Consider the following 18588-nt stretch of genomic DNA (forward strand, 5'->3'; position numbering starts at 1 on the left):
GTACAAACACATGCAGAAAAAACATTCACCACTTTTACACCATTTTCAATCAAATGTTTTCCTCTTCAGTCAACAGAGCTGAAGGAATTCCCTCAGGAGAGTGAAGTGCAAGGCAGCAAGGTGGCAAGGTGAGAGCCAAAGAAATGACTTATGTAACTTATTTATGCCTTCATGCTGACCTGGACCTAATCCTGGATAAACCAGTTCAACTCACTAATGAAGGACTTCTGGCCATATCTAACTTCAACTTTGGTTTCTAATCCTTCACTATTTCTGATACTATCCTCTATCCTTCATCTTTTAGGAAAAGAAATCATTTGATCTCACTCTGCTTTATACCTCTGACCCCATCTCCTACTTGTGTCATACTGGGGTGACATACTGGGGTGACAGAAGCCAGTCACACCCTTAATCTCTGCTTTGGTTGTTCTTTCTGTCTAGGTGACTCTTGCTTAGAGATGCACAAAGCTACTTCAACACCTCCTTCAGGGTACTGCTCAAACGTAACATTCTCAGTGACACTGTCTCTGACAACTCTTTTTAAAATCCTGATCTATCCAGATTTATTTTTCTCCTTTTATTCAAGTCCCCTCTGACATATTATACATGTTCATTCATTTGTTCACTCGCTGACTTTATCCATTAAAAAAATAAGTTACATGAAGGAATATTCATCCAGCCTAGTTTACTGCTATATCTATAATACCCGTAATACTGGGTCTGAACCTTTTAAATGTTTAATAAATATTTGAAATATTGAGTAAACTATTCTCTTTCAAAATCCTGCCAAAATTTAAATTTTGTATGAGTATCTCAGTGGGTCAAAAAATAGTATTACTTCATGAATTATGGGTCTATTTTGTTAACCTACATTGTTGAACACCCCCAACTTATTTTCTCTTTCTTTGCCCCACATCCTTCATATATATATACATATATATATATATATATATATATATATATATATAAACTTTCAAGCAAGGAGAAGGCAGTTCTTCTTTACCAACATCTGCTGGGTTTTCGAATAATAATGCCACTTGTTGTTTCAGAGTCAACACAATGTGAGGCTTTGTTTCTTAGACAAGTCAACCAAGCAAACAAACAATTAGAATCACTCCCAGATTAAAGAGGCACATTGAATCCAGAATCTGAGTGAGCTGCCCCCATCGTACTAAAGTCAGCCTGATCTAAAATTATCACTTCCCTGTTGGCCTACTTGCAATGGACAAACACACAGACATATCCACATACCCACCCACTAGCATACAAAAACAATTCTGATGGAAATAGTTTTGCAAATTTTTATGAGTATTCTTTCATAACACATATTTATTTTTAAATTGGGTCCCAGAATACATAGGGATCTGACAATAGTTAAGCTGGACACAACAGGTTGAGGATGGGACAGATGACAAAGTGGCTGCCCCTGGCCAAGTAAGACACTGAGCTGGGCTTGTTAAAGGACTTTTAAAGAGTCTTCATGCAAAAGAGGAAGAGCATCATCAGAGAACAGCACCTTTACTTGCCAATAAAGCTCACTGGGGAGTTTAAGGTCCTCACATATAACAAAATTTCCATTCACAGCATCCTACTTCTTGATCAACACTCAAACCTTACATCTGAAACATGGCAAAGCTGCAAATTCAACTAATCCCTGATTTTGGCAATATGCAGTCTCAATGTTTGTGTGTGTGTGCACGTGTGTGTCGGTTCTCTTAACCCACTGAGCTGCAAAAAATAATGTGATTTTTTTCTTTTTCAGAGTTAAAAAAAAAAGATTTTTATTCCATATATTACATAGAAAATTGTACAATGTTTAATCATAAATCTATTTCTTTAAACTGTGTGGAAACTTTAACAGCAATGTTATAGACTACAGGTCCAGGTCTTGTGTAATTCTTCCTATTAGCCCTGAACAGAAGCTAATTGGTCCCCCAAAACCTTACTTCAATTAGCAGTACATATTACATATAATTATATCCACAAATAAATAACAATTTAGAAAAAAGTATTTCCAGTTTAGTTCTTCACAAATGATCAATAAATTCTGGTTGAAATGCTAAAACTAATGCTACATTCCAGGGTAAATAATTTAATGTACTGTGTACATACCATAGGTTGTCAGAGACCTGTCACTTACCAGCATTTTCATCTCTGATTTCAGTTAGTTTGACATTTTCCATTGCTATAACAAAATACCTGAGGCCACGTAATTTATAAAGAAAAGAGAGTTTATTTAACTCACAGTTTTGAAGGTTCAAAAACATGGTGCCAACATCTGCTTCACTCTGGTGAGGAGCCTGTTAGCTACATCCATGATGGATGGCATATCCTACTGGCCTATGGTTACCACCCATTTAGTCCATTCAAACTAAGATGGACTGGTTAGATTATAGCTCTCACAATCCAATAATTTTGCCTCCAAACATTCCTGCATTAACACAGTAGCTTTGGAGTGCTGGCAGCACTAGGAAAAGGGACCTTATGAGGATCAGCAGCAACAAATTGCATATGATCCTGGTGTATACGCACAAATTGCTGCAGATGCAATTAAGGCATGGAAGACTTTACAAGGACATGGAGGTTTACAAGGTCAATTATCTAAGGTAATACAAGGAGCTAATGAACCTTATGCTGAATTTGTAGATAGGCTTATTCAAACAGCTACCAGAGTTTTTGGGAATACAGAACAAGCAATGCCATTACTAAAACACCTGGCTTATGAGCAAGCGAATCGTTGGTGCAGAGATATCATTAGACCATGGAAACATGAAGATTTAAACACATATATTAAATTATGTAGAGACATTAATGAACAAGAGCAAGTCGTGGCAGCTGCAGTAAAACAGGCTTTAGATGCCAGAGACATTAATGAACAAGGGCAAATTGTGGCAGCTGCAGTAAAACAGGCTTTAGATGCCAGGCCAAGAACATGCTACAATTGTGAACAAACAGGACATTTTAAAAGGAATTGCCCCATTGGAGGAGGGTTTAACAAAACTAGGTATCAAAGGAGTAGAATACCAGGTATTTGCCCACGGTGCCGTAGAGGGAGCGCAGGGTTGGACATCTGCGCCTCCGCCAGAGCAGTACTAACTCCAGAGATGGGAGTTCAAATCATTCCCACAGGGGTGAAAGGACCTCTTCCCAAAGGAACAGTAGGCTTATTATTGGGACGCAGCTCTTCTACTCTAAAAGGACTTATGATAAGTCCTGGGGTAATTGATCCCGATTATGAAGGTGAAATAAAAATTATAGCCAGTTCTCCAAAGGGTATATCAGTAATTTCACCAGGAGATAGAATAGCACAGTTACTAATAATACCCAGCCTACATGATAAATTTTCCAGTCGTACTGTAGAAAGAGGTTCCAAGGGATTAGGCTCCACAGGTGTAGATTGGGCTATGCTTTCTTTAAATTTAGATTCTCGCCCCATGCTAAAACTAAATATTCAAGGACATGAATTTAATGGGCTACTGGATACAGGTGCAGACCTTAGCATCATCTCTCGTCAAGAATGGCCAAAACATTGGCCATTACAACAAGCCACTCAAACGCTTCGAGGCCTAGGAGTGGCGACTAATCCCCATAGAAGTGCAATGGTATTAGATTGGAAGGATCCTGAAGGATGTGAAGGAACTATACAGCCATATGTATTGGATCATCTTCCCGTAAATTTATGGGGACGAGATGTCCTAGATCAATTAGGTTTGACATTAACAAATAACATCAACCAAAATGCACCCACTATTATGACTAGACAAGGTTTTAGGAAAGGAAAAAGATTAGAAAAACAAGAACAAGGTATAGCAGCACCAATACAAATAGATCAAGGAACAGACAGACATGGGTTGGATTTTCAGAAAGGGCCACTGAGACAATAAAAATTACTTGGAAATCAGAAAGACCACTATGGGTTCCTCAGTGGCCCCTGACTAAAGAAAAGATACAAGCAGCCCATGACCTGGTCAAACAACAATTAGCAGAAGGACATATACAACCTTCTGTATCTCCCCATAATACTCCCATTTTTGTCATCAAAAAGAAATCTGGTAAATGGAGATTATTGCAAGATTTAAGAGCCATTAATAATGAGATGGTTATTATGGGACCTGCTCAATCAGGGATTCCTCAGTTGTCTGCTTTGCCAAAAACCTGGTATGTTTTAGTTATAGATATTAAAGATTGTTTTTTTTCAATTCCAATTCATCCTGAGGATAGTCCACGTTTTGCATTTACTATCCCTGCACTGAATCATGAAGGTCCTGATCAGAGATATGAATGGAAAGTACTCCCTCAAGGGATGGCTAACAGCCCAACTATGTGTCAAATTTATGTTAACAAAGTAATCCAGCCACTTAGAAATCAAAATCCTGAACTACAAATATTTCACTATATGGATGATGTATTATTAGCACACAAAGATAAAAACACATTGCTAGAATGTTATGCCACACTTACAAACTTATTAAAAAATTATAATCTAGAGATAGCAATAGATAAAGTACAATTAAATTTTCCAATTAATTATTTAGGAGTTCTATTATCCTCAACCATGGTCCGTCCACCAAAAATTCAAATACGAGTAGATCAACTCAAATCACTTAATGACTTTCAAAAGTTATTAGGAGACATAAATTGGATAAGGCCTTATTTAGGTATACCAACAGGAGAGTTGGGACCTTTATTTGATATCCTAAAAGGTCCATCAGATCCAAATTCACCCCGAATGTTAACGCCTGAAGCAAGAAAGGCATTAAAAATCATTGAAACATATATGGAAAATATGCATTTGGATAGAATTGATATAAGTTTGCCTTTATTATTTATTGTACTACCAACAAAAAATATTCCTACAGGAGTATTTTGGCAAGAAGGTCCATTATTATGGATACATTTATCTTATTCTCCTAACACTATTCTTACTAGGTATCCTGAGGCTGTAGGACAATTAATACTCAAAGGAATAAAAGCAGCAAAGGGAGTGTTTGGAATTTCTCCCAATAAAATTATTACTCCATATACTATGAATCAAATTGATGAGTTAGCTAATGAGTTAAATACTTGGGCAATAATCATGTGTAAATCTAATGTTTCATTTGATAACCACTTACCATCTAATCCTTTATTGTCTTTTTGGTCATTGCATCCTGTAATTTTTCCAAAAATGACAAGAAAAACACCTATCATGAATGCTCCAAATATATTCACTGATGGGTCAAATAATGGTACAGCAGCAGTAGTTACCCCTGATCAAACTTTTACATTTTTAGTACCCAAACAATCAGCTCAAAAGGTAGAGCTTAATGCAGTTTTACAAGCTTTTGTGATGTTTAAAGATTCTGTATTTAATTTATTTTCTGATAGTCAGTATGTAGTTAATGCTATAGTATCTCTTGAAGATGCTGGTAGGATTTCCCCTTCTTCTACTGTTTTCTCTTTGCTTTCCACTATACAAAGTCTAATCTGGGACAGAAAAGATCCATTCTTTATAGGACATATCAGGGCACATACAGGATTGCCTGGAGCCCTTAGTTTGGGCAATGATTTAGCAGATAAAACTACACATGACATACATATTTTCTCTACACTAGAAGAAGCTATAAATTTTCATAAAAAGTTCCATGTCAATGCTAATACTTTACAAAAGCATTTTAAAATAACTAAGGAACAAGCTAGACAAATAATAAAACAATGTCAAAATTGTGTGACCTTTTTACCACAAGTTAATCTTGGAGTCAATCCTAGAGGATTGATACCTAACCATATTTGGCAGATGGACGTCACACACTTGCCAGAATTTGGAAAATTAAAATATTTGCATGTTACAGTTGATACTTCTTCTGGATTTTTGATGGGCTCCCTTCATGCCAGAGAAAAAACTAAAGATGTTATAGCTCATTGCTTACAAAATTTTGCCACTGTGGGTGTTCCAAAACAGTTAAAAACAGATAATGCCCCTGGTTATACTTCTACCTCTTTTAAACAATTTTGCTCAACATTTGGCATTACTCATATAACAGGAATCCCATACAATCCACAGGGACAAGGCATAGTTGAAAGAGCTCATCAAACTATTAAAATGTACTTATTAAAGCAAAAAGAAGGAATTGGGAAGGGGTATATATTCCCCAAAGATAAACTTAAAATAACGCTTTTTACTCTAAACTTTTTAAATTTGGATTCATCAGGACTTAGTGCTGCGGAAAGGCATATGTGTCCAAAAAATGTACATAAGCCCAAGGTACTTTGGAAGGATATTCTAACAGGACAATGGAAAGGTCCTGACCCAGTAATTGTCTGGAGTCGGGGGTCTGTTTGTGTGTTTCCACAGGGAGAACAGCAGCCGATTTGGATTCCAGAGAGATTAACCAAGGTCCTGACCCAGTGATTGTCTGGAGTCGGGGGTCTGTTTGTGTGTTTCCACAGGGAGAACAGCAGCCGATTTGGATTCCAGAAAGATTAACTAAAGCGATTTCTACAGACCAAAAAGAAGATGATTTGGCTCAAATCCATAACAACTGATATCCAAAACTCCAGTTTGGCTATTCTTACATCTGCAACAGAACCAGGATGCTTTTTTCAATATCTATTTTATTATTGCCTTTTGCCATATCATGAAGTTCTATTTTGTTTTTTGAGCTCATACAGACCTAGGTTAATGTTTTGCTGATCAGTTCTATTTTTTGACTATAGAGTTTTTAAGCATTGCAATGGAGATTTCACCTGTAAAAAGTTATAAGGCCTTTACTATAATGTTATGTGTTGTATGTATTATATTATGTGTGCACACTTGTGTTTTGTGTTATATGTTTGAATGTACGTATGTCCATATATCATATATGATGAGCGCTCATGATAAAATGGATCCAAATATTTTTTTTTCACGTGATTTATATGGTTTAATTTAAATTGGGTAAACAACTGTTGAGGATTGTTTTAATATGTAAACAAAAAAGAAGGTTAACAGATCTGTTTGTTTACTTTTACCTTTCCTTTTCATTATATTTAATAATTCTCTTAAAGATAATGTAAATTGTTAAGAAAATTGTTTTCTTTTAGTGCCTTCTGTAGTGTTACATAATTTTTTCTTTAGCCATTATTGCCAGAATTCCTATCTTCATCCCAGTGCCGGTGAAGACAATGTAAATTGTTAAGAAAATTGTTTTCTTTTAGTGCCTTCTGGAATGTTACATAATTTTTTCTTTAGCCATTATTGCCAGAATTCCTATCTTCATCCCAGTGCTGGTGAAGTGAAAGATAAAACCAATCTACAGCTTCTACAATAGCCATCACTGAACTGCTTGCAGAACTTGCCTGGACACATTGTGAGCTCACCTGTATGCATTGTGAACTATCTGTTGGTACAGCGAATTGTGGTAGTGCTGGAGTATTTTTGCTGATGGTGTCACCGGTGGTACAATTTAGGAGCCCTCAATTGGCTTAATGTCATGGCATTTTGCATCCTCCTCTACTAGTGATGGTCTAAAATTTGGGGGCCAACAGAGGTGAGGCAAAGAACCTCACCCCCCCACAGGTGCAAAGGCCTATCCACAAGTATGGCTGTATGCTGGACCGGTAGTCAGTGACGGGTATGATCCAATTGCAGTGGTACCAACCTAAGACAGGAGGCTGACGCCTAGAGGTCAGTTCATCCGATGACGGGTAAGGACCATATGTTGAATTGGACTGCCTAACAGGCACGGTCCCTAAGCCACATGCTTGTTGTTTAAACAGAGAGGGGGAGATGTTGAGAGCCACAGCCAAAGGGGCCCCAGCAAACTTCCAGCTGCCAGCAAACTTCCAGCTGCTGGCTGATGATTGGCTCACAGCAGCCCCAGCAACATCTAGCTGATTGGCTCCTCGGCCCCAGCAACATCTAGCTGATTGGCTCCTCTGCGGTGATGCTCATTGGACTGTTTCCCTGCCCTTTCAGACCACGGAGCTGCTCATTGGGGGACTTTTTTGGCTCCGCCCACGTGACCCAGCCAATCGGCCTCAAGAGCAGGAGGATTGTGGGAGGTGGAGAGAAGCTTGTGTGGGAGAGAGAGGCTTGGGGAAAGCCGGTGGTGGCAGTTGAGGCTCTGAGGGTTTTTCCTGAGAGACTATTTTGTTTGTCGTGTGTGGTTCTAAAAATAAAGTTAGTTTCTTTTGACAAGTGGCTCCTGATTGTGCCCAGCCAGACTGCGGCATTGGAGGGATAGCTCATATCAAAAACTTAACAGCAAAGTCGTGTTCTGCACCCACAGTGGGAAGAGAAGGAAAGTGAATATTTTATTCACTTATTAACATATATTAATTGTACATATGAATGAAATTCAGTATGATACCTTCATACAGGTTTACATCATGCACCGATCATACCCAACTACTATTTTCCCATCCTGCTTCTGTACACACCCACATGCACACACACACACAGTAATCCCTAGTAATTATGATCCTTTCAGGTTGACTATTCTAGTTTCCAAAAATGAGAAAGAACATTCAGTACTTGTCCTTGTGTCTGGTTTATGTCACTGAATATAATGTCCTCCAATTCTATCTATTTTGCTTCAGATTACTAAATACCATATGTTGGATGTTTGGATTAAATAAAATGTGCTCTTTAAATTATTTTTATCTGTTTCTATTTTTTTACTAGGCTATTAGAAAGTGGCGTCTGTGGTTCACATTACATTTCTACTGGGCAGTACAGCTCTTGACCACAGCAGGTTTTGCGGCCCACCCTGCGGTCACTGAATGTAAGTAACTGCTGCTGGCACCACCACCCATGAGGTCTCCAGAAACGGGAAGCTGCTAAAATAGCCAATACCAACAGGGGAAAGTCTTTGTCCTATTCTGTCTTCTTTACATCTTGTTTTAGTCAGCTTTTATGTTACTGTGATCCAAAAACCTGACAAGAGCAAATTATAGGAAGAAAAGTTTCATTTTTATTACCAGCTTCAGAAGTTCAGTCTGTGGTTGGCAAACTCCACAGCTTTGGGCCTAAGGTGAAGCAAATATCATGGTGGAAAGGCAAACAAAAACAGCTCAAAATATGACAACCAGGAAGCAAAGAAAGCAAGCTCCACTCACCAGGGACAAAATAGAAACCCCATAGTTTACAGCCTCAGTGACCTACTTCCTCCAGTCACACCCCACAAGCCTACAATTACTGCCCATATCTGTGGATCAACCCATTGTCTGCTACATGAACTTTTGGTGGAAGGGCACCTCATAGCTAAACCATAACACATCTCCACTTCCTCCAAATTTTTAATCTGGGACAGATCTTTCTGCTTAGCCAAACTTGGGTCACATGCCCATGCTCTGGTTTTAAAAGAGGCCAACAAAGTTTTTGCAGAGTCTTCAGAAGAAAGTAAAGTCTTACCTCCCACTCAGACACACAAAGTAGGATTCCCTATATTGACAGAGGTTTTGACATGGAGTGCTCAAAGTCACTTTAAAAAATTCCATCGCTTCTCGGCCTTTTGGCTAAGATCAAGTGTAAAAAATTCCACTCTTTGACCTAATATTTCCCTGATAAGGAATATAACCTTAAGAAATTAAAATACAGGAGAGATGGAGAGAGGATGATTATTTGGCATAGAGGCACAACTGGAGAAGAGGAACAGGTTTTAATATTCTATAGCACTGGAGGATGACTATGGTTGACAATTTACTGAATGTTTCCAAATAGCTCGTAAAAAAGATTTTGAATGCCAACTTGAAGAAATGCTAACCTGGCTGTGGCAATAGGTATGCCAATTACCTGATCTTATCATTGTACAAATTGTATGCATGCATTAAAATGTAGCCCTGAACTCCATAAGTGTGTACAATTACTATATGTTAAGACAAAAATATATTTTAAAAGAAAAAAAAAGAGAAATAAGAATATAAGCAAAGATTTTTCTCTTAGATACTCCTCCCAGGAACAGACATAGGACTAAACAGTTCATTTGTGAAACTGTTACTAGTGTCAACATGTTCCATTTCCCCAGATGTGAAGATTGAATATCCGAGAAACACCAAGGCAATAGTACAAAGCAAGTTTTATTTAAAGATAAAAACAGACTTTCCCCTGGAAGAAGAAGAGGACCTAAAGCTGGTATCTGTGAGACAGGGATATATATATATATATATATATATATATATATATATATATATATATATATATATTTGTTGTTGTTGTTGTTGTCATTCTCCTGTCCTCTTCTCCCATTATTTTGCTTCTTTCCTTTCCCCATTCTGCGTGTGTGACCAGTGGCCAGAGGATGAGCCTAAAGGTGAGGAGTCAATGGGAAGGGGAAGGGCTACTCAGGAGGTGCTTCTTTAACAGCCTTTGGGGAGGAACAGTTTCTGGTTGGCAGGTAACCTTGGTAAGGAGTGGGGAGGGGTAAAGGGCTCTGGAGATATTAGCATTTCAATACCCCAGAGGCAGTCTCTATCTTCCCTGACCCAAGTCAGCTTTCATCTTCCAAATCCCACTGGATCACTAATCTACACTAAATGCCTTTCCTTTGTTCTTGTTTCAAAATGACCCTAGAGGCATCTGTAAGAAGTTCAGAAGGAAGAGTAGGAAGATCAATTCAACAGTTCATTAATGAGGGCCACTGTGGCTCAATCCTTTGGGGACCTTTAGGACCCAGTTTAGAACATATGCTAATGTTGTGCCACCTGAGGGTGAGGATGGTAAGGTGAAGGTTGTCCTTGGGAATGTTCTAAATTTGATTATGGTAATAGTTGCCCAACTCTGTAAATATACTCAAAGCCATTGAATTGTACTCTTCAAATAACTGAATTGTGTGCTTTGTGAATTATATTTCAATAAAGTTGTTTCTTAAGAAGTTCTAAGGTTTACTGTGCACTCAGTGACCTTTGCAGATCAGCTTCGCTATCTAGTGCAGCCTGAGCTATTGGTTCTGACGAGATGTTTCAAACCATTATTAAAAACTACTGGGTCCCCTTGAAGCCCTACTATACCCAGGTTTACCAAGAGATTTGGGTAGAAATGGGATTGATGAGCTTCATTGCTTATAAAATCAGGAGTGCTGATAAAAGAAGTAAAGCTTGGAAAGGTTCAAGTCCCGCACCTGCTCATGGTCATCATTAGCCAGCTTGCTTGAGTACTTAGCCAGCTAGCTTGAGTAAAGAATCGTTGGTCTGCCTGTAAATCTAAGCAGGCTTTGTGAACACAGAACATTGCCATAACCTTATATAAGTACCACTTACTATGTGGCATGAATAAATGATCTGTGAGATGCACCAAAGAAGGAGGAGGAGGAGGAGGAGGAGGAGTTATTCTAAGGTTTAAATCCTAGGGTCATTGAACACTTGGGGACTTATGACATCTCTCCAACATCCGTCATGGAATTTTGATAGGAGGTTGGGGAAGGACACTTGGAATTTAGAAGAGGTCTGGGATTAAGAAGTGAATTTGTGATTTCTTAACATGTACATAATACTTCAAAACCACTGTACTAGTAGAAATTGAATAAGAGAGATTTGAGACATAGTCTGGGGAATGCCAGTGCCTATAGGATAGTTGTATATAATGGGACCGGCAAAGCAGCCAAAGAGGAGGGGCTAATAAAATACAAACAGACCCAAGAGTTTAGTGTCCTAGGGTAAAGAAAGTATTTAAGGGAAGAGTGATGTCCTCTTTCAAATGCTGCCAACAGCTAAAGTAAGATGAAAACTATGATCCATCACAGTTTTAGCTATGTGGAAGTCAATAGCAATCTGACAAGTGCTGTTTTGTAAAAGCTGTGAGAATGAATGCCTGATTCATAAACAAGCAAATTACAGATATCAAGTAGGAATAATATTGAGAAGAGTTACTTTTCACAGGACCAGATAAATAATCCAGTAACTGCAGGGAGATAAGGAGTCTGAAAAAATGTGTTCTCCTTAAGATAGCAAAAATAGTACCATTTATAAGCTCATAAAATGGCCAAGCATTATTTTACAGAACAGAGTCCTACTGCTGATGTGATGTTTTGGAATATGGAGGGGCAGGGAGATGGGGGGAGTTGATTTGAGCCTAGGGTGTAGAGAGTCATCCTAATAAGAAAAGCAGAAAAGGAGGGCAGAGATCAAGCAGCTGGGTAGCTGTGGTGGCAGAAGCAGACAGGAGGGATCTTTTGGTATCTTCTGCCATCCAAGTGAAATAGAAAGCAAGGTTTCAGTAAAGAGTGAAGAGGCAGGAGGAGGCACCATGGAAGGAGAAGAAACAGGGAAACAGTCAATGGCTGGGTGCTGGACCAAGGGCAACACAGTGTGGTACCAGGCAGATTAAACATCAGGTTGTAGTTAGTAGCAATGCACTGAAAATGAGACAAATCAGCAAGATTGTATATTCTTCTGGGCATGTTTAGCCAGAAAAGGATGGACCCTGATAAACTGAGTTGTATTTAAGCAGGGTTGGAATTATCAAAATGGGGAATGCTCACAATTTTGTAAAAACAAGAAAGAAAGAAAATTTTCCCTAAGAGGATGATTTTAGTGCTTCCATGGGGTGGGGCTAGGGTGGGGGGACAGAAAATTTATGGGCATCAATGGTTTAAGAAATGATACTTTTTTTTCTTTTATATTCTCTTAGTTGCAAAAATCAACTCATTCAATCTATCTTATGTAAGCTAGTATTTGAGACTACCTCATAACCCAAGGCAGGAAGTAGAGCCAGGTACCACAGGAAATTTAAATCTGAAAGCAATTAAAATAAATAAAAAATTCTGAGTCTTCCCCCTGTTATAGGGAACAGACAGACAAGGTCCAAAGATAGCAGGAAACAGTTTTATTTGGTTTCAGCCAAGTTCAGATAGTACAGCTGTAATCAATTAATCTCCTGAACCTCCAGTTCAGGTAGTTTCAAAATGTTATACCCAGTATATAAGGGGAGGGACTCAGTAAAAGCAGCTTTTTCTTTCACTGTTCTGGGAAACCCTTCAAGGACAACACCTGAGAAGGGGAGAGCTTCTTCTTCCCTTTCTTTCCTCTCCCTGCCAGCTGTTACCATGGAGCCCAATTGGTAACTTCTTTTATCTTAGAAATGTAGACATCTCTGTGAAGCTCCAGCTCAAGGCCAGAGGCCTTGTTAAATAAAGGATCTGTCTTGTTTTTGTTTTTGTTTTTTAAATCACATTTTGCATTTTCAAACACATTTCTACAAACTACTATACTGGATGAATGTTTGTGAAAAACTAGTAAAGGGGCGTTCAGCACCTGGAATACTGATTTCTTCCAGGCCAGTGGCCAAGTAAAATAGAGAAACGTGAAAATAGTAAGTTTACCTACATTGAACTCTTTTGTAGAGACTCTTTTGCTGATAGCCCTAAAATCAATTATGATGAAGATTTCTGAAGAAGCTTAATTAAGATTTTCTGTGGAGAAGGGGCTGCCACTACACCCTCTCACTTGTGCATATTTTCTCTCTGGGTTTCTGCATCAATGCCTTGGGTCCCTCTGCTTGCCAAATGAAGCACAGAACCCCAAAGTGGCTGCTCTTCTTCTCAGCTCATAGTTCCAGAGACCATCATCACATGGCTGCGTCTTTGTCTTAAATAAAACCCACAGAGGCAAGCTGATTGCCTCAACTTGAATCAAGTCTCACTATTTGGTTCAGTGAACCAGACCTAAAAATAGGAGGTTAGCCGGTCAAAATGCGGCAGTCACGCCACACCACTTCAGCCAAAAGTGAGGATGAGAGGTATCTGCAAATGAAATGGCCAAGCAGGACCCCAAATACAACTCCAAAAGAGTACCATGATTTTTTATAATATAAGTAGTTTCAAATACATATTAACATGTAAGGTACCAAGAAATATTTTTAAAAATCAGAGTTTCCCTCTTTTTGCAAAAAGATTCCTTCTTTTTTTTTTTTCACGTAGCTTTTCATGATTGTGATTTCTGAAAAATCTTCCTTTAAGGCATCATAACCTTCACAGCATGGAATGAGTCTGACTGGCATAAATCATATTTAAGAGTAAAATTTACTTTGTGAGTAAGCATCAAGAAACCTAGTGCAAAATGAAATTAATGAAAACATGAGAAATTCTGAGGAATTCCTTCCTTCTTCTGTGAATGTCCAGTGAATACTTACCACATGTAATTAGACGTGGAAGTTAGATTAGAGGCAATAGTCATGAGATAAAACTGAAACAATAGCCTATGCATGCATTTTCTTTTAACATTATTTAGTTGCATAAATTACACATAATACATGTTTATGTATTTTAAAATTCAAATAAAACAATAAGCAAATAGAGAAACAGAAAAGGCTCCTTTTATCCTGCCTCCCTCATCCCTGACTATTCCCAATTCTATTAGACACAGAGACTCTGGTTTAATCTCTAGATCCTTGATCCATTTTGAGTAAACTTTTGTGTATGGTGAGAGATACGGATTCAATTTCATTTTGTTGCATATGGATTTCCAGTTTTCCCAGCACCATTTGTTAAAGATGCTATCCTTTCTCCAGTGCGTGCTTTTGGCACCTTTGTCTAATATAAGATAGTTGTATATTTGTGGGTTAGTCTCTGTGTCCTCTATTCTGTACCATTGGTCTACTTAGCCTATTTTGGTGCCAATACTATGCTGTAAAACCACTATTTTAGATATTGGAAGCTGTTCAGTCTGTGATATCCATTTATAAAGGAACTGTTGTGGTAATAATTGATTTGAAAATGAGATCTGCACTACAGATTCAGTGGTGAGTGATGGAAATAAGTGAGTTTACAAAATTTATTAGATACCAACCACAGTGTCAAATGTGCCTTTTAAAAAATAGACTATCACATTCTTACAAGACCATGTTGTGGTTTATGTTTGTTACTCTGGTTAAAGATGGCTCAAGCAAAATGAACACTGTGGAATTGTATAAATTTCTCAAATAATAAGTAATATGCAATAAAGAAAAAAAGTCTCTGCAGGTTTTTGTCAAAGGAGAAAAATCGCTTGAAATATGTCTTTTGTGGACTTCAAGTCATGTGTATAGAAAGAGAATTACACCACTTTGAACAGGCATTGGAGGTTTTCCGATCTTCAGTTTCTTCTTTAAATTGGGAATAATAACGTCTACTTAGCAGGTATTATTGTTATGGTCTAAATATTTGTGTTCCCCTAAAATTAATATGATGAATCCTAATCCCCAATGTGTACTGAGAAGTGGGTATATCAAGAGGTGATTATGTTATGAGGGTAGAACACTCATAAAGGAAAACAGTGCTCTTTAAGGGACCACAGGGACCAGGGTATATCCCTGCTACCATGTAAGACACTACTAGATGGTACTATTCTATGAGTCAAGAAATGGGCCCTCAGTGGACACTAAATCTATTGGTCTCTTAATCTTGGATTTCCCAGCTCCCTAACATGCAAGAAATAAGTTTCTGTTGTTTATCAGCCACCCAGTTTATGTCATTTTTTTACAATAACCCAAAGACTAAGACAGTTGTATAGTGAACACACAACAGCAGTTTTGCCATGAGCCTAGCCTTTCAATGACTCCAATTCCAACTGATGGCAGAAAATTTCCATGCATACTGGCAAAACATCACCCAAATGTCTGCCTTGTTGTTCAGTTTTTCTGCCTCAGAACTCATTCTGAAGATATGATTCCTCAGCGTTATGCAGGACAATCCAGAAACATGGAAGCGTGAGCACCCTCAGTCAATGGGGAAGAGGAGTCAATGAATAAATGCCCCAGTTTTCTGTTCCTTGGAAGGACAATTCTGAAGCCCATTATATATAATTTCCTGAGGGGTCCCCATTAAAATCAAGCACCAATTACCCATAGAAATAACTGGCTCAATAATGCATCCATAATTGGCTTCCTGGAACATCTTTCAAATAACCTACCTTCACTCAAAGGTTTTTCGAGATTTGGCTATGAGAAAAAACTAAATGAAGATGTTATATAAAGTGCTTTCAACAGTGCCTGGTACAAAATTTCACAGTTGGTTCATGATGGGTCTCTTCTCTGAATCTCTTCAGTAACGCTTACTAGTGAATCAGCTTTCTAGTTCTTGGCAATAACTCATTCTGGACAAAACAGTGCTCTAGAAAGGGTAGTCACATAAAGCTACTGAGGACTTAAAATGTGCAAGTCCAAATTGAGAGGTGATAATAATGTAAGCTGCAAAACATTTCAAAAAGTAAGGGGAAAAGAGAACATATTTTGTGAATAATTTTTATACTGATTTGGTGATATGGTAATACTTCTATATTGGGTTGAATCGAATATATGATTAACATTGATACACCTGTGTCTTCTTTTAATAATATGGTCTACCAACAAATTTTAAACTATTTTAGTGATTTATTATACTTCCATTGTACAGCACTGCCCTAGACTTTGTGTAAAGTTATTTTTATAAGAACAGAGAGAGACAAAAAATATATATAAATAAATAAATAAAGGAGAGAAAGAGAATGTGTGTATGACTCAGAATATTCAGCAAGCTGTTTAATTATAAGTCACAGAAAACTTAGGCTAATGTAAGCATAAAATATTTTATTAACAATTAAAGGAGGCTAAAGTCAAGTACACCATTTTTAGACAGTTTGAATATGGCTGCCATTATTCCCCTTCCTATAACCAATCCCATGGGAACATGCCTTTAAAGCCCCTCTGTCAAAAGGTGGAGTGCATTTTTTTTTTTACTCTTTGATTTGGGGTGGACTTGTAACTTCCTTTGATCAAGAGAAAGTAGCAGAAGAAACAGCTGCATCATTTCTCCAGTCTTCATGAAGACTTTCCTTCTTGGAACCCTGTTCAGGTGCCCTTTGAAAGAACTCAGGCTGGCATGGTGGTTGACAGGGATATGAAATTTAGTTGTTCCCAAACCTCAGCTGACAGTCACCCAAACCACAAAAACAGAACTGCCTTGCTGACCAGCAGCTGATTTCAAACACATGAGCCCAGAGCTACTCAGATAAAAGCAGTTCAAATTGCTGTTTCCACAGAATCATGAGCTAAACTCGCTACAAAGCTCTGAGGTGTCATGTGTCAAAGATGGATTTAAAGGGTAGACCTTATTCAGATAATAACCATGGCAAGGGGAAAGAAGGTCCAGCACCAAAATGAACTCAACTTCAATTTGTGAAGACATAACTAAGCTTTTTAAAAGGATAATGAGGAAATAGGGAAGGGACGGAAATGGGCAGAGACTTAGTTTGTTAATTGTTGTTTAAATGAAGGAGAAGCAAACTTATTTTGTCTTCGGGACAGGACATAGTGGTATAAGTTGGAGCAAGTCACCTAAAGGGCTGGAAAGGTGAGCAGGAGTTATTTTCTTAATATTTGTATTTCAAAGAGATTAACTTTTCTCACATACTTGAGAAGACAGTTATGGGTGGTTCTCCCCTACACTCCTGCTGGTGATGGAATTTGAGTTTCCTCTGCGTGTAACCTACCTGCAAAATAAAGCTAAGAAAGAGAAAATGGTGAAGAAACCACAGGACACAGGAAGTACTTTTGGAAAGAGGGAGGGATTACAAGATGGCGGAATAGAGGAAGTCCTGTTTCTGGCTGCTCTGTGGATGAAACCAAAAAAGCAGATAGGCAGCTTCTCCACAAGGTCTCGCCTAGAGGGAATTTTGGAAAGAGGGAATGGGGCAGCTCTTCAACCTTAAGGGTCAAGCTTCTGCACTGGAAAGAGAGAGCAAGAGCCTGAGTTTGTTTTATTTATATGCGGGAAACATCAAAGTTTTTTCCATGGAATGCTCTTTTGCCAAATTAGGTAGGAGGTGGGCTGTACAGTTTCCAACTGGTTAGCCTATCTCTGGAGCTATGAGATTGGTCTCCCTAGCAGAACAAAGCCAGAGGTCACTGCATTGTACAATCCATCCAGTGGGAGGAGCCACAAAATAGATTGCAATAGATTGCAACCTAAACCTCTTTGGCTCAAGGCCCAGAGAAGACGCTCAAATAGCTCAGAGGTGGCTTCCCACACGTGGTAGAAGATCTACATCTCAAAGGGAGAGAGAAAGAATTGACCTTACTTGCAAGTTTCTTAGGGAACATGTTGCAATAGCTGGAGTTCAGCTCCCATCTCTCTATTACCAGGTTTGGGTTAAAAAAAAAAAACAGTAATTCTCATGGCAACCTTCAACTTTCCCAGGCAGACATCTAAAGGGGGCCAGGGCATTCTACTCTGTGGATGTGGCCTTGAACTGGAAAGCATGTTGTTGTTTATTCAAGTCATTCAGTGTGTGTATGTGCATGTACATTCATGGAATGAGATGGCAGGGGCAAAATCACAAGCACTGAGAATCTACAATTTTTATAAGCCTCGGTTGAGACCTTGTCAAAAAGTAGCCTGTCTAAAATTTTGTCTAAAAGCTACCCTTTGTAAATTGCCATTTCATTTTGGGATGACTTATTATACAGTAAAATCTAAAAACTATAATGTCTCAAATCAAGCCACAGAACCTGCCCAGTGGAAACTCCAACACCCCTCCCTCTGAACCCCAAAACTTGAGTTTGTACTGCTGACTCACTGGATGGTGGACATAGTACTGCCCTTTGCCACCACCAGGAGCACCAGAATGAATTTAGTGTGGTCCATGACATTTGGAATCACTAACCTCAATTTAAAGTCT

At 38.4% G+C, this 18588-nt stretch overlaps 1 protein-coding gene across 1 annotated transcript; it reads left to right on the plus strand.

Annotated features, from left to right (window-relative positions):
* Positions 1 to 10897: 10897 nt before the first annotated feature.
* Positions 10898 to 11110, plus strand: LOC124083712 (ATP synthase subunit ATP5MPL, mitochondrial-like). The gene has a single exon (XM_046430457.2). The coding sequence runs from the start codon at positions 10916 to 10918 to the stop codon at positions 11096 to 11098; it is 183 nt and encodes a 60-aa protein (XP_046286413.1). The 5' UTR covers positions 10898 to 10915; the 3' UTR covers positions 11099 to 11110.
* Positions 11111 to 18588: the final 7478 nt, after the last annotated feature.

Source organism: Marmota monax, unplaced genomic scaffold (genome assembly GCF_021218885.2).
Source record: "Marmota monax isolate L192 unplaced genomic scaffold, Marmota_monax_Labrador192_F-V1.1 WCK01_AAM20220418_F8-fsc00016, whole genome shotgun sequence".
In the NCBI taxonomy this organism is placed as follows: domain Eukaryota; kingdom Metazoa; phylum Chordata; class Mammalia; order Rodentia; family Sciuridae; genus Marmota; species Marmota monax.